Source organism: Pelobates fuscus, chromosome 4 (genome assembly GCF_036172605.1).
Source record: "Pelobates fuscus isolate aPelFus1 chromosome 4, aPelFus1.pri, whole genome shotgun sequence".
In the NCBI taxonomy this organism is placed as follows: Eukaryota; Metazoa; Chordata; class Amphibia; order Anura; family Pelobatidae; genus Pelobates; species Pelobates fuscus.
The window spans coordinates 172,922,618-172,940,232 of NC_086320.1; the positions used below are offsets into that span (position 1 = coordinate 172,922,618).

Below are 17,615 nucleotides of genomic sequence, written 5' to 3' on the forward strand. Positions count from 1 at the left end.
ATGCACTATAGAATGAACGTATAAAAGTAAAATTAATTACAGAATACCCCCTTTAGAAGAAACCTTGTCTGCAGCATTTGCAGTGACATCTGTTGACAAAACAAATGCTTAGATGTCAATCATGGTGTTCCTAACAACTGTCTCAAAGTCCCTTTGCAGCAAAATCAGTGAGAATCTTGTGAATCTTATTTCTTTCCATGAAAATGAAGCAGTAGGTGCATCAAATTATGCAAAAGTGTTTTTTTATGGTTATTCTACCATTGTATGAAGATGTAAATATTTGTTGTTGTTGTTAAAAAGCTATGCATCTAGTGCCTCCCAACAGTTCATTGAGCCCCAAAGGGATGGTTTTGATTTTTGTACATAGTTGGAGGTGACCCTATTCTGCAACATTTTAGATGAATTGATGAATTAAGGTAGCCAGTTACAGAACAGAAAACATAGCAAAACTAGACCTCTAAGGACAGTGTGCTTTTTATGGTTTTAGAGCTATTTGATATATTCATGCATCACAATTTACAGCTGACACTTCTACAAATTAACAATACTGTGAGTTCTATTGCATGGGAACATTTAATATAATGAATGAAATGTTAAGTATTTTATGGTTTTAGAATGCAATCTGTTTTTCAATTTTTTTCGCAAAGCATTATGCAACTCAAACCATCGACCATGACTCCTGGCATCATCTAAAAGTTCTAAATATAGTGCAGTCATCAGAAAATACATTGTATTGATTTCGACTTTAATTCTATCAAATTTGCTTGTTTTCCTACAAAAATACCTCTGCTTACTAAAATGTCTGATACACGTTATCAGAAGAGACAAGAAAAGGCTTCAAAGCTAGCACTCTTTTTTTACATGGTAAGCCTTTCAAAGTTTCATATTCATTTGTTTATTCTTGTATTCCTAATATTATACCACTATAATGTCCTTGAAAAAAAAAAAACACCTGATTTAGATAACAGTCACATAACAAAATTACTTCAGCCACAAAATGTGCCTCAGCTACATACAATATCCACTTCTAAAACATCTTTTAAAATAACTAGTGACAAAAAGTACAGATACTAAAATAACTGTGGTGTGATATGTATTTACTTGTGCACTTGTGAAATTAGAAAACATATTACCTATTTTTTCTGGTTTAAGGAGCTTAAAGAAAACTGTTGAGGTTCCTTTCCCTCCTGATTTTGTAGTGACAATGATATCTCCTTTGTCATTTTTGTCTTGGCCAACGCGGCACACTATTTTGCTTGCAGATATCCATTCTGCTGTTAGGAGGCAGTTGTGTCCACAGATCGTTAAACCTGCAATCAAAAATAATAGGTTATGACTAAAGTTTGTTTGTTTGTTCAAGATGCGTTTCATAATGTACGTACATCTACACACAGTAACATTTAAATTCCAATCATGGTTTACTAGTTGTAGAACAGAAAATACAGAGTGAATTAAAGTGTCAAAGAAAAAGAAAATGTTGGGACTGATGAGGTTAATAGACCAAATAAGGAGGGTTTCCCTATCCACCATGTTTTCTGGGACACACATTATTTCATCATGTTGACTGGCAGCACATAAAAATGCTGCCCTGTATTACGGATAATGTACATGCTGCAGTATTCCTAATTGATGCATCACCTAATTTACTACCTGCAGCATTTAACTTCTAGATACTGCCCTTCGATTTATATAAATGATATGTATCCCAGAAAACATGGTGGATATGGTATCCATATAATTACGTCTACAGCTGCTAAGAAATTAAATTAATACTATAACATAGGTAGATTTACATTATTTTACTATTATTATTTACTAAGCACATATTGAAACTTTTCATGCAACCATTCCATCAATTGCGGCAAGAACAGTGTTATATTTTTGCGTCTTTCACATGCACCTATACATTGTATATTTGCTGTGAATATTGTAATCCTGACTTGGACCAATGCAGAAAAACACCACACACTTAAGGTTGATCTATTTTGCCAGATTACAGCAATACCCCCTTTTATAGTCTTGCATTTTGGAAGGTTTATGGTCAAATTCTCGACCTGACTATGTTAGAGTTCAAATTTGCATTGTAACCTTTTGATTTGGCGGGCCAATATCAGCAACCTCCAGCTGCAACTTACACAATTTGTGACACACCATTTGTGGAGATCAGCTTGGTTCTTTCACATGTGGTATTTTGAGTAGAACCACATTTTAATTTCAGCAGTAATATTTTTATTGTTTGTTTTGGTGCACTGTAAAGTGCCCAGATTTGTATTCTGCTGAATTTGCCAGGTTTGTGGAAAATTGCAAGACTGAATTACAAACCTCACCGGTAACCGCACCGGTTACTTCAGATAGGGTATTCTTTTCGAAACACCATTTAGTCCCCCGTTTCTACTAGTGTTTGCTGTAAGATTTGTTTACTCAGTTTCCACACACACACTGCATTTTCACTCTGAAATTCATTAAAGAAAACACTCCCACCCTGTAACAACTTCATCCCAATGAAGTGGTTATGGTGGCAGGAGTGTCTGAGTACTGCCTTCATGGGTTAAGCAGTTTCTAAACGGGTTGTCCACTCGGCACCAATCAGAACTGCATCACTCAATTCTCCTCCTTAACAGTACAAGAAGGTTTGTCTTCACAGGCAATGATAAACATAGAGCATCAGCTGGTGATCCATTGCAGGCTAAGAATACATACCATACTAGCAAAGGATAGCCAGTGATTAGATGAGAACGTCAGAGACACTCTCAGCCCACCACTGGCGGCCAAGGCAAACCTTCCTGCACTGTGTATCTCATTGGCAGTGCACACATGTACTGTAGTTTAAAGACACATTGCTGTGAGCAGCATTGCTGTGGAGCTCTGTTATACAGTCAAACACACTAACAATATAGAGCTCATAGAAAACAGGGACATTGCAATAGGAGGGACCCGAAATAGGGTTTGTCGCTCCTAAATAAGGACACTTAAAGGGACACTCCAGTGCCAGGAAAACAATCAGTTTTCCTGGCACTGCAGGTCCCCCTCTCCCTCCCACCCCCCATCCCCGGTTGCTGAAGGGGTGAAAAGCCCTTCAGTCACTTACCTAAGACCGCCGCCGATGTCCCTCGGCTGTGGTTTCGGGTTGCCGCCGCTCCTCCTCTTCCTTACGTCAGCCGGTGGGCGAGACTGATCCCGCCCGCCGGCTGAGGAGACCTGCCGCGCACGCGCATTAGAGCTCTCCATAGGAAAGGATTGAAAATGCTTTTCAATGCTTTCCTATGGGGAATTGTGCGACGCTGGAGGTCCTCACACAGCGTGAGGACATCCAGCGACGCTCTAGCACAGAAAACCTGTGCTATTATCCAGGAAGTGCCCTCTAGTGGCTGTCTAGTAGACAGCCACTAGAAGAGGAGTTAACCCTGCAAGGTAATTATTGCAGTTTATAAAAAACTGCAATAATTACACTTGCAGGGTTAAGGGTAGTGGGAGTTGGAACCCAGACCACTCCAATGGGCAGAAGTGGTCTGGGTGCCTGGAGTGTCCCTTTAAGAGGTATGCATCACTCTGACTACAGAAACCGTAACACCTTCTTCTAGAATGTTGAAGCTATGTGGGTGGGGTCACCAAGGAGTGTTCCTTAATGCTGACTACTTTAACACAATAATTTACATTAATCCACATCCCCTGAGTTCATCAATACCATATCACAGTTTATACGCATTTGCACTCATTTTGGCACTTTTTATCTTGTTGCCCAGTGACATTATCTAATGTAGAGACACTATACATGTCACATTATGACCAGTGACAAAGTTTGATGCTATCTTAGGTGCATCACAGAATATGCCACAGGAGAAATAAAATGTCCAAGGTGATGGCTTGGGAAAGTATGCTTAGTGGCTATGGGTGGAATGCTTAATTTGTGCTACATGAGCCATTAAAGGAAAATTACCAGCTCCTAAAGCAATTCAGCTTGTTTTTATTATACAAAATTGCAGATTTCAAGCGAAATTGGCACTTTTTAATAAAGTGACAAATATGCACCTTCCATAACACAGCCATGAAGGTACCCTTCCTGATCGCTGCATGACTCAGCACAAGCAGAAGACAAGGTTACACCACGATAATTACTGCAGGAACATGAAGAGAATCATCAGTACTTATTAACTTCCATCAGGGTGAGTAGAACTGCGGAAAAAGACCATCTCAATGCTGAATTATAGGTAAGCTAACTCTTTATATACAGGACAGGCAGAGAAAACAAAAACTCCTCAACACCGCAATGTTATCAATAAAGATTGTTGTAACAGAGCCGTGCTGGGAGGCTCGCAAACTAGCTTCTTACTCCTTGTGATGGAAATCCCCCTCCAGCCCAGAAAGGTTATTCCATCCAGATTCCATTGACTTTCATGCAGCGCCAACTGGATACCTGCCCGGAAGGAGGAGGGTAGGCAGATTGGTTGAAACCTGCCTGGAAGGTGCCAGTGGTCCCTAATAACGGAGTCTCAGACAACAAAATGGGACAGGTTTGGATGCCATGTTGGGGACCAACCCCCTGTTCCCCAAAAAAACACATTTAGAACACAGTAGTGTTCCTTTAATTACTTGTAGTCACTGTAAAATAGCTGTCACTGATGGGTAAAGAAGTAAGAATGGTGTGGAGGACTGAAAACATATGAAGCACCCATATGCAAGTGCTAGAACCAATCGACACTAATAAGAACAGTCAGGTAACTCCAATCACATCCATTATTTTCAAACAGATCTAGATTTAAAAACGGTGAGAGATGTAGACAAATTCATGGATATTTACCAAGCTGCTGCAGTGTAACTGAAGCAGTAGTTTTGTGCAAGCCATTTCCTAAAAATAAGTGGCACACACATGGTGAGTGCTGTGCTGAGAATTGAATGAAAATATATCAGGTTTTTAATAATAATAAAAAAAATCCATTAAATCATCAGATAAATAGAATAAATAACTATTATATTACTGAAAGTTATTTTCAGGTGACAGCTTCACTTTTACATGTCCACATCTTATAACAGAAAGATTTCAGCACATCTCTATAAACGGAAAACTGACATTGTATACTGTCATTAAATGAATGTTTAAGTTTGAAAGGTTTGTTAGTACTACAGTTGTCAAAATCCTTCTCTTTTCCCTTGCCTGTTGAGAGATTGTTGAATGAATTTGCTATGAACACAATGCACTTGTGTACTGCAAAGTGCAAGACCGTCAATATTCCAAGATTTTACTGGAATAGGCTTTGAACATATAGCAAAATAAAATGAGTGTTTGCCAAAAATAAAACTGCGAGTCACTCTGGGAACAGATTATGTCACCACAACATTTTATTGTAGTGCATAATTGAAATAATGCCAATGATTCTATATTCCCCTCTAGATTTCTCTTACTCTGGAAAGGCTGACCAAAAACACTGCATGTGTATACAATATACACACGACGTTAATATATAATAGTGTTAAAATGCTTATGAGTAAGACATCAAAATGGTTTAAATGATCTAATTGTGTACACTGTATTAAAGAACAAGGAAGCTTTTCTAGGATGAAACAACTTAAGGCAAATATTGTAAGGTAACTAGAATGTTGATGGCACCTTAAGACCCTGCATAGCCTATAGTGACTCTTAAACATTATTGGTCCATCTACTAAATTCTATGTACTTCCCTGATTACTAGCATTTAAAACCTACATTATTATAAAAACAAATGTGCAAATTTGACTAAGATTGTTAAAGTACAGTTAAAAGAACACTACAGTGTTAGGAATACAAACATGTATTCCTGACACTATAGTCCTGAAGTGGCATTTTAGGTGACTGCCACGCTCTGATCACACTGAAAATTTGATTTTACTTTTTCTCTGACACACAGCTGTTGATCCTGCCTCATTGGCTGAGATTATCAATCTTGATGATCTTAGCCAATGCAATGCTTTCCAATAGGAAAGCATTGGGAGAATATTGCGCATGCACGACAAAACAATGTGCTGCACTAATCTCTCTAGGACCGTTCAGATCATGGAGTCGGTGAACGCAAGTGCAGCACTGGACTGTAAAGCACCTCCTGTGGCAGTTTGACTACCTGTTCTCTAAAAAGGCAGAGTTTACATTGAAAAGTCTGCAGGTACAGGCTATAGACACGAGAACAACTACATTAAGCTGTAGTGTTTCTGGTGGCTATAGTGTCCCTTTAAAGCAATGTCATACCAAATATTCTCTTCTAAATAAAAAAACACCTTAATAAGGTATAATCAGTGCTAACAATTTCAAGCCTTAAATTACTAATTAAATCTTAAAAGTTACTCACCAATGCAATCCTGGAAAGTGGATGGCACACTCACCAGTGGTGACTTTCTACTCGCCATAGTTAAACTTTCACTCTACAGTGGCTACGTGCAGCTTTTACAAGTAAGAATACAAGTATGAATCCCATCAAAATGGAATTCTTTTAAGGTCAATGCTAGGCAACGTTCGGCACTCCAGATGTTGTGAATCTCCCATGATACTCTTATTGCCATAATTCTTGCAAAGGTTACCTACCCCTGTAGGTTATAGGGTTTATCCACTAAATGTCTCTATGTTGTCTCTTCAGTTTGCATAGTATAAGCAGGATAAGTGCACCAACTTTAGTTTCTATTGTCCAACCAGTGAGTAAAAACTGGAAAAGGAACAGTTTCTAACTGTTTTTGCTTTTCCTACCTCATTTGATCTACATATATTTTTTATAATGCTTTCAAGTATGCTTTTCTGTTAACTGATATGTCTGATGCTTACATTTCCATGAACAGAATGCTTATCTAAGACTGATTACTTTAATTACATCTAGGGCTACAGCTAGAGGTTAGTAATTTTAATTTTAAAATTAATTTAAAAATCCTGGCAATATCAAGTAGTGGGGGGAAAAAGTAAAGTAAATGCAATAGTTACTATGGGATAGGGTAATATGGGTCAACAGCAAACTAAATTCTACATGCTTATTCCATAAGTAACTATGGAGCTGTACAAAAGAGACAAATACCATTGTGAACAAAAATCTGTCCAGCATTGCTCCTGTAATTTCCATCAGTCACAATGCATCAAAATATCATTTAAATGTATGATATACCCTAATGCTCAATCAATGACAAATAAAATGAAGGGAACCATGGCTGAACAACTTTGTGATTTTGAATGCTTTTCTTTATTCTCCACATGGAGCAACTGTATTTTTGTGGAATGGAGGAGGTAAAACGCTAATTCACTGTCTAATCTTCAGAATTTACTATAAAGGTTCAATGAGGGTTACATGTGGTGACTGATGAGATAACATGAGATGTTTGTAGTAATTTTGAAGCCCCTCTTTAACAACATCCTGGAATACAGGAACATATCAAGGATGTGATCCTAAGGTGCAGCCCCGCCTCTTCCTCTGCCGAGTGTGGAGCAGTAAAGCAATAAACACATTGTGTTGTGTTTCTCGGTTATTGTGTGCACTTGCCCAGTTATCCTACCCTCTGAACGCAGATTGTAACAAAACAACCTGAGGGAACACACTGTTTGCCCCACAGGCTGGTACTGCAAAATAACATCATATTCCATGCTGTTCTTAAACTTAGGGTTATGGTATACTAAGAGTTTCAGTCATGGTACACTTATGGCTAGGGTTGTGGTATACTTGGAGTTTATGCACTATAGATAAAAAGAAGGAAATATATATTTATTTATATATATATATATATATATAGGAAAAACACTAAAAAAGAGAGTGCACCCTTGAGTTTTAAGTTTGTGCCGTTGTAACAGACACACACATTCCGATGTGAGGTGTGAGGCAACAGTTACTACCTAATAACTCTCACAAGATGGATGCCAATATCATTATGGATTCACATGATGTTTAGCTGGCAAGAGAGTTTATGGGCTGAAATTGAATGCATTATTTAAAAAAGTTTAAAGAAAATAAAATGAAAGAAAAAAACATAAAACCAATATAAAATACTGACATGGCTTTAAGTTTATTTTTTTCATTTTGTGATGAATTAAAAGGGTATTCACTGTAAAACGGGCTGTTCTACAATTCTCCATTTTGTTACTGGAACTACTTTTGTTTCAGATTAAAGGTAGATGTGACGAAGTGCCCTTCGCCACTTTGTCCTGGAGAGGCCTGCTTGCCTGCCTCCTCCCCTGCGACTATGGTCCTGGACTATATTGCAGGTTAAAACTATATCTGGGCTTAAATGAATTTTCATTGTGCTGTCTGTGGCTCTTTAAATGGGCTGTACAGAGACTATGGACACCTAAAATATGTTTAAATGCCTTGTTGGGATTCGGTAGTAAAACCGTTCGTATGATTCCATACGAATCCTTTGTGTACCGAATAGATGGCCGCCATTTCGGGACTTACACGTGTTCGCGGCCATCTTGCGTACGAACAGTGGTGTTTGCCTGTGAACGCATGGAACTGAAATCGGAAGCGCAAACAGGCGAATACCGCTAAGACCTCCAGACATCCAGAACTTAGTACGGAAACTACGGAACGACCGTCCGTTCGGTAGTTATACTTAACTTAGTATGGGGATTCTAGCGATCACGGAGATGTGAATGGATGGCAAGAATTTCGTATCTTTTACCGTGCGAACGGAGACCGACCGCAAGGCCAAAACTCATGGAACTATTTTCGGCTAGTTGGTCTGTGCGGTCGGCCAAAACTTTGGAGCTCTGTATCTCCCGAACTATTCATCCGAATGGGCTGATTTTTGGACAGACTGTTCCCCTGAACAAGGGCTATCCGGGGATACCAGACTGTACCCCCTTAAAGCTGTACCCCCTGTTTTTGGGGTACATCCAGAACTTGGGTAAAATAATGTACGTTTTAATTGTGTTATGTGTTTATCTGAGGGGAGGAGACGTGGGGGTGTTACCATGCAGTGTGATTGGTCAATTTCATCCTCCCCCTGGGAGTGTCCTGTGTGTACCTTTTTGTAATAAAAAGCAGGCTGGGTGTCCCAGTCCTCAGTTCTTCTTGACCCTTCAAAACGTAGCCTCGTCTCGTTATTGGAGGGAATTGCTGTATCACACTGGGGATTGCTATGCTCTGTATATTCCCATGAGCTTAATCACTTAGCTCTTTTAAGAGCTTGTTCCGGATACGCTCTCCTGGAGGAGAGGTCTTCCCCACACGGTCCTGAATGCTGGAGGTTCATTCCAGGGTGGAAGGAAGACGGCGCGGCTCCAGTTAAGCTACGGCGGTTGTGGAGCGTGCGGTGGTTGTGGTGTCGTCTGCAGTGCTTGGAGTCCTCTGAGAGCGCTAGGAGCATCCATCAACGGAGGGTACTCGGTCGGAGTACACGGAGCTCCGTTACATTGGTGGCAGCGGTGGGATGGCGTCCTAGTGCGAGGAGAAGCAGCGCAGAGACACTGGTAACGTTTGGAGTTACAATTGAGGGCAACGCTAGCCATTGGGCAGCGCCCCTGGCTACAGCAGGATGGAATCAGCTGGTTTGCGGACAGCGTTCCATGATGATGAGGAGGAGGAGGCCGCAGATTACAGGGATGCAGCCAGAAGGAAATCTGGTATGATGCCCTGGAAGACGCCCAGTGGCGGCGAGGTGAGGGCCTCCCCAGTGTTGAGCAGCGGCTACAGAAGCGTGTGGCAATGCGAATATGTCTATTGGGAGAGCAGCCCCTGGATGAGTGGGTGGCAAGACTAGAGACCCTGGTATGGCGAGAGATCGGGCTAGACAACGCATACCAGGCCCTCTGGTGGCATACCATTCGACTTACTCCCTGGACGGCCGAGCACGACCTACCGGAGGGGGATGATTATGATGGTCCTGGTCTACTTCAGGATGCCATGGAGGAGGATCTTGATTTCGGCAGCACGGAGGAGTCTAGGTTTTGGGACATCTACGACTACCGGATGGGCATGTATGTCTGGGCTGACGAACGCGAGATGAGAAAAGACATGACCCACCTGGCAACAAGGGAGTGGGAGCTGGAGCAGGACTACATACACCTACTCAGCTTCGTGCAGCCCCAACCTACCCGACAAGCAGAACCAGACCTCCCTGACTGGTCCGGCGATGAACTCCAGATGGCAGGTAGAGATGGGACCGAGGTCTCTCTACCAGCCCTACAGGGATGTTGGGTAACCAACCCAGATCTCCAGCGGCAGTGTGAGTTACAGGGGGCCGAAGGTGTCGTCCTTCCCCCCCAGCGGCAGTGTGAGTTACAGGGGGCCGAAGGTGTCGTTCTTCCCCCCCAGAAGCAGTGTGTCCTACAGAGAGCAGAGACAGTTGGTCCCTCTCTACAGCAACAGGACAATGGTACGGGAGTGGAGACAGGCGGTCTCCCTCTCCAGCGGCAGCCTGTGTTTCAGGGAGAGGAGCACAGCATCCCCTCTCCCCAGCGGCAGCTGACCCTAACAAGGGGAGACACCAATCTCCCAGATGGCGCAGATGGGACCGTGGTCTCTGTGCCTGACCTACAGGGGATGCTGGACAGCCTGTCCAGATCCCCAACTACCCTCACCGGGACAACCAAGGGAGGGGGTAAGTACAAATTCCCCTCCCCAGGTAACTCCAAGCGTGGCACCAGGGTTAACAGAGGCGATGTTAACCCCTACTGACGTCCATGTTCCCTTGGCTACGGAGCCGGACTATGTTCCAAGCATCCCAGCAGAAGAGCTGGCAGCTGGGCAGAGTGCAGTCGGCCTCTGCCCTACCTTTGTCCCTGATCCAGAGCCTGATGTCCTGCAGGCTACCCCAGTAGAAGAGCTGGCAGCTGGGCAGAGTGCAGTTGGCCTCTGCCCTACCTTTGTCCCTGGTCCAGAGCCTGATGCCCTGCAGGCTACCCCAGTAGAAGAGCTGGCGGCTGGGCAGAGTGCAGTTGGCCTCTGCCCTACCCTTGTCCCTGGTCCAGAGCCTGATGTCCTGCAGGCTACCCCAGCAGAAGGGCTGGCATCAGGGCAGAGCGCTGCGGGCCTCTGCCCTTCAAGTACCCTCAGCATGTTGCCTCATTACCTCAGCCAAATACCCAAGTGCAGTGACTGTGTGTTGTGGGTGGGCTGTTCTTGTACTTTGGTGTTGTGGGGGGGGCTACTCTGACATCTATGTATTGTGGGTTGGTGGATCGACTAACGGAGGCACTGACCGACAGAAGGTCAGGTGCCTTGTTAGTCTTCCCCCAAAGGGGAGATGTGTGACGAGGTGCCCTTCGCCACTTTGTCCTGGAGAGGCCTGCTTGCCTGCCTCCTCCCCTGCGACTATGGTCCTGGACTATATTGCACGTTAAAACTATATCTGGGCTTAAATGAATTTTCATTGTGCTGTCTGTGGCTCTTTAAATGGGCTGTACAGAGACTATGGACACCTAAAATATGTTTAAATGCCTTGTTGGGATTCGGTAGTAAAACCGTTCGTATGATTCCATACGAATCCTTTGTGTACCGAATAGATGGCCGCCATTTCGGGACTTACACGTGTTCGCGGCCATCTTGCGTACGAACAGCGGTGTTTGCCTGTAAACGCATGGAACTGAAATCGGAAGCGCAAACAGGCGAATACCGCTAAGACCTCCAGACATCCAGAACTTCGTACGGAAACTACCGAACGACCGGCCGTTCGGTAGTTATACTTAACTCAGTATGGGGATTCTAGCAATCACGGAGATGCGAATGGATGGCAAGAATTTCGTATCTTTTACCGTGCGAACGGAGACCGACCGCAAGGCCAAAACTCATGGAACTATTTTCGGCTAGTTGGTCTGTGCGGTCAGTCAAAACTTTGGAGCTCTGTATCTCCCGAACTATTCATCCGAATGGGCTGATTTTTGGACAGACTGTTCCCCTGAACAAGGGCTATCTGGGGATATCAGACTGTACCCCCTTAAAGCTGTACCCCCTGTTTTTGGGGTACATCCAGAACTTGGGTAAAATAATGTACGTTTTAATTGTGTTATGTGTTTATCTGAGGGGAGGAGACGTGGGGGTGTTACCATGCATGTGATTGGTCAATTTCATCCTCCCCCTGGGAGTGTCCTGTGTGTACCTTTTTGTAATAAAAAGCAGGCTGGGTGTCCCAGTCCTCAGTTCTTCTTGACCCTTCAAAACGTAGCCTCGTCTCGTTATTGGAGGGAATTGCTGTATCACACTGGGGATTGCTATGCTCTGCATATTCCCATGAGCTTAATCACTTAGCTCTTTTAAGAGCTTGTTCCGGATACGCTCTCCTGGAGGAGAGGTCTTCCCCACACGGTCCTGAATGCTGGAGGTTCATTCCAGGGTGGAAGGAAGACGGCGCGGCTCCAGTTAAGCTACGGCGGTTGTGGAGCGTGCGGTGGTTGTGGTGTCGTCTGCAGTGCTTGGAGTCCTCTGTAAGCGCTAGGAGCATCCATCAACGGAGGGTACTCGGTCGGAGAAGACGGAGCTCCGTTACAGTAGACTTTCCCATGATATAGATAACAAAGCAAAACATAACTCATTAAACCACAGTTCTTTTTCTGTTTCTTCGAAGTCCAGGTTTCATGCAAGTTAAAGCAAAGTTAAAACTGACTCATTTTGAATGCATTATGTAGATAAGTGGACAACTCCCAAACAAACAGCTACAAATCTATACATAGCATATAATCTTCACAACAGTATATATTTTTTTGTACATTTTAAAATTATAATTGGTGTATTACCAACTTCCAGTAAACAAGATTTTTAAATCAATATGTACTAAGCATCACCTAAAATTAGAATTGATTTTAAAAGGAACTCAGTCCAGACATTTAAGTAAACAACGTATCAATGTACTATAAGAGAACACATGTAAGATTTGTGCGTAATTCAGTGGTTCACTGTTTAAAATATTTACTGCTAAATCAGTGAGTTACATTTACAATAGAAAGTTATGCCGCAACAGAAAAAAATGTTTTATTATTTTGGATCTAACCTACATTATACTGCTACAATGGATCTATCTAATCCACCTTGAACTGCAACGTGCTGTGTTGGGATTTGTAAAGTGAAACCATGTTTTACTCTGCTTTCTGCAATACAGTTAAAGCTGACTCCAAGTACATAGATAATGTATGCAAACACTGAAAAGAAAAATGAAGTCTCACATTCAATAATCCTCAATAATATTATTGTGACTTTCCCTTGAGGCATAGCCACTGCACAGCATAAAACACAGCAGAAAAAAAAGTATAATGAAAATGAGACTTATTAAAAAAAAAAAAAAATTACTAAACACCGCAAACTTTATTCATTTCCATTTACTAGAATGCAACATGTATCAAGAGGCTGCTAACAATGCACTGCTTTTTACAGTGCGGTAAGATTACCTATGAGGTCAGATGGTCCAGTCCCCAGGTTTTCTCCTCTGATAGTGACTTTCGTCCAGGATGTCCCTTCTTTAGGTGAAATCCCAGTCACTAGCGGAGGCTGTCGAGCACCCGACATTATTAAAATATGAAATATTCTGGTGCCTAGTAAGCTTGCCAACCTAAATTCGAAACCTGTAAAAGATTTAAAAAAAAAAAAAAGGACATTAGTCAATGTCTAGGTATATTATTAAAGACCTGCAAATTATACTTCATAAAGGCTTGTTTAGCATAATATTAAATGAGCAATCGAATGGCTAGCTAATAGACAGCGGTTAATTAGGTGTGTTCATGTGGTAGAAATACAGTCCTCGTTCTTTGAGCAAATCTTAAAAGGGACATTATAGGCACCCATTGAAGTGGTCTGGGTTTAGTGTCCCTGTACCTTTAACCCTGCAATGTAAAACAATGCAGTGTTTGAGAAACTGCAATATTTACATTGCAGTGTTAGGACTGCCCCTAGTGGCTAGTGCTTCCTGCTGATTCACAGAGTTTGAGTATGTGAAACGAAGCTGGACGTCATAATGAGGACGACCAGCATGCTGGAAAGCTCTATAGGAAAGCACTGAGGCAATGCACATTAAGCCCAACCCATCAGCTGATGTCAGCGTAGGAAGAGCACGACCCAGCGCATTTCGATGAAGTTACTATGCTGCCTGGAGTGTTCCTTTAAATGGCAAAACATTTACTAATGGGCACCTGGCTTGGCATATGGGAAGAGCTTTGGTGTGTCTCAGATGAGAAGCACTGATATACAGTAAGAGCATTTGCATTGTGATTAATGTTTTAAGAACTGACATTTTCCAACACAAAATTACAACCAAACTATTACATAGCAATTCAGTCGGTAAGCTGTACTCACCCTCAAAGTGTATCTAAAACAAATGGGCATAACCGGGTAAACAGATAGGAGCATTCACAGTACGGTCTTAAAATCCTGGAAAGATTGTGTTTATTTTTAGATCATGCTATGTGAAGGTATACGGTGAGCCCTCTAATGAGTCCTTTTGGTATCTCTACCACACACTGTTCTGAGATGATGTACCTTGCACCATGCCTGGTGAATAAATAAACACAGGTTTTTCAGCAAATTGAAGCATACACTGAGTGCTCCCGACTGATTACCTTGTTTGAGACTGTTATTTAAGATCCATCTAAAATGAAATGTAGGAAACTATGTCATATAAATTGGATATGACATAACTTTGAAAACCCATCTTAGGTCATAGCTCCATTAGTCATAATGGTCTTTTGAAATGACACAAAAAGTCAGTTGTCTAGTTGTAACAGGAATCCTCAAGTAATGACTTTTAATAGAAAGCAGCAGGAAAATACAAGAGCCCATAGCGAAAACCTGCTTAACATGGGCTTTATCTTGTGTTTTACTAAACTTTTACTTAAGGTTTTGTGGTTTTGCCTGAATCCCAAGACAGATAATATGCTGGCACAACTATTATATTATATTTACTAAGTGTCTTACAAACCTTGTTTTAATATGATAAAGTGCTTTATTTTTCCAGAGATTATTTGCAATTAATGATAATGTTCTATGCCTTATGAATTACAATCCACCATATATCAGATGCACAGAATAAAAGATTACTGTAAAAATATATTTTTCACATATTTTACTTGCAGATTAGACTGATTCTTAGCGCTTCTTGGGCAGTTAATTTTTAGATAATATATCATTTACCAATAGATCATTAATAAATGAATTACTAGGACTGTAAAGAAATACCAAAAAAGCAAGTAAGCAAATGGAATAGAAAATGAACACAAATACAGATTTAAATGTGATTTCCCAGCGTGAGATGAATGTACCGTATGCATGTAAAGTATAATATAGTGTGTGCAACACAAAATAATCAATCCCGCTTTGTGTCAGATACATTTACATACACACACGCAGATACACACTGACACAGAGATACACACACTGGCGCATACAAACACAGATATACACACCTTGACACACACCAGCACATACAAACAGAGATACACACACTTTGAAACATAGATATACACAGATACATACACACACACACACAGATACACACTGTGTGTCAAGGTGTGTATCTGTGTGCCCCTATCTTCTGCCAGTGTGTGTGTGTGTGTGTGTGTGTCTGTCTGTGTGTCAGATTCATACACACTGGCACATACAAACACAGATACACACACCTTGATATACAGACACATACAAACACAGATACACACTCCTTGACACACAGATACATACACACACACACAGAGATAATGGGATCAACAAATGGCAACCTATGAAAACATAAATATGCACACAACATTTTTTTTTATTTTTTTGTGTGCAAATGTTGATGTTTTAGAGCTTGCGGGTTACTTCTTGATACCAGCACCATTGCCCCCAGAGTGCCCTCTGGAGCAGAAATAATATGCAGACTTTGGAGATTCTAAGTACTGCAATTAACTTTCTCCCCAAATTTGCATAGCTTTATGAATGTGTCCATTAGCTTGCTACTATTTCAATAAAGTAGACATGAACTACAAAGGATTATGATGATATGGTATTCTAGCCAAAGTTATACATTTAGTTCTAAAGAACAGATTTAAATATAAAACTTTTCCAAATGCATTGCTTATATTACATTTACCAAAGAATGTCCAAAACCTCATAGTTAAAAACGTCAAAAATTTCAGTCTAGCAGATCCAAAATCCCAAGTAAGAGCGAGAACAATAAGTTAGGTGGGTACTGGTTTTCTTCCAAAAGACTGGTCTGAGTGCCACACATAATGGGTTAATAATCTTATTTTCTATACCACTTTACAACCTTCCCAGAGGAATGAATATGTCCAAAGCCTTCTTCAACACATCGCATCAACAGCATCAAGCCTATTTCTGCGATCTTTGCCAGAAAATACTGGGAAGAGAACAAACTAAACAATGCTGAAATTCCAACCGATATTAGAGCCGGTGCAAGTTTATTTTAATAACAATAAAAAGTCGACTTGTCAGCTCAGTAAAAAAATTGTGTTAAAAAAAACGCAATCTTACAGATCTACTTGTAATAAAACATATTTGGAGCAATGCCATATCTTGCCATATCAACAGAATAATAACACAGTTATGTTGGACTACTATTTCTATAGATATCTATCAATTCAGAAAATGAAAAATGGTACTTCTTTAAAGCATACTGAAAAGCTAGCCTTATTTCTGATACTAGCACATTACACACACTATTTCTTGCATTAGAGACCCACCAGAAGCTTTCCAATCACAAATTAAAAAAAGAAATTATATATATATATATATATATATATATATATATATATATATATATATATATATATATATATATATATATAATTTAATGCTGATCTTAAATGCTGATCTTAGAGTTTAGTGTTTGCATTCCTGACACTGTAGTGTTCCTTTAATTTTGGATAGAATCAGAGATGCCACTGAATACATCAATGTTTTATCGATCATTAAAGCAGCTGTGTCATGGCTATGCAGTAATGTGAGAATTTAAAGTGAATTTCAAATTTATGGTCAAAATAGCCAAACTGAAGTTGAAGAAAATTCCTTAAGCCTGCTATCCGTTTTTTTTTAATTCTTTATTTTTGTAGGTGCTTTGCAGAAACATAAATAGTTAAGACATCAGCAAGTTGAATTATACAATATTATAAGATAGTATTTTATGTCATGCAGTCAGCACCATTTTTTTAAAGGAAAATAAAACAAGCTAACATTGAATACTTGAGTCAAGATTACACAGCAGGTCATCAGTGAGAAGAGGTAAGGCAGGACTATGTCTAAATATCCTATGAGGAGTATATGAAGTGCAGGAGTAAACTAGGAAAGTAGCGTTGGAGTGAGGAGGGGATTATGGAACATGACTGGCGGTGTCAGTAAGGGCATGAGAGAGGCAATAGCTATTCATAGTGTGGATAGTGTAGGCCCTAACACCTTTAGCGGTAAAATTCTCCTCTGAGTATGTTACCCCTAACCCAGGGGTGGCGGGGGGGTTAGAAAATTAGTTGCCAGCAGGAACAGTGGTTTGTTAACCACAGGTATGTATGGTTTATCGGGTGCCCAGGGGGATCATGTCAGGCTGTACCTCTAGTTTAACGTGAGTGTAGTATGAGAAGATATTGGGTTTAGCCAAGTGGTCAAGGGTGTTAGAGAGCTGTAAAGCAAGTGTGAAAAACAGAAACGTAACCAGTATGGACCGCAAACATAATGTAAGGAGCAGATTTAAGGGAAGTTGCTGTAGCT

General features: G+C 41.0%; 1 protein-coding gene across 3 annotated transcripts in view; it reads right to left on the bottom strand.

Annotated features, from left to right (window-relative positions):
• The window catches only part of EXOC2 (exocyst complex component 2), a 269,142-nt gene that overhangs the window by 242,601 nt on the left and 8,926 nt on the right, over positions 1–17,615 (bottom strand). For 2 of the 3 annotated variants that reach the window (XR_010090747.1, XM_063451783.1), the window contains exons 2-4: positions 14,483–14,511; positions 13,319–13,492; positions 1,134–1,310 (exon numbers count right to left, since the gene is read on the bottom strand). Coding sequence is in view for 2 of the 3 variants with exons in the window: in XM_063451783.1 (XP_063307853.1) it covers positions 1,134–1,310; positions 13,319–13,436 (295 nt within the window). In the remaining variant the exon portion in view is untranslated. The remainder of the gene's footprint in view (positions 1–1,133; positions 1,311–13,318; positions 13,493–14,482; positions 14,512–17,615) is intronic. The other variant, XM_063451784.1, reaches the window with a different exon arrangement.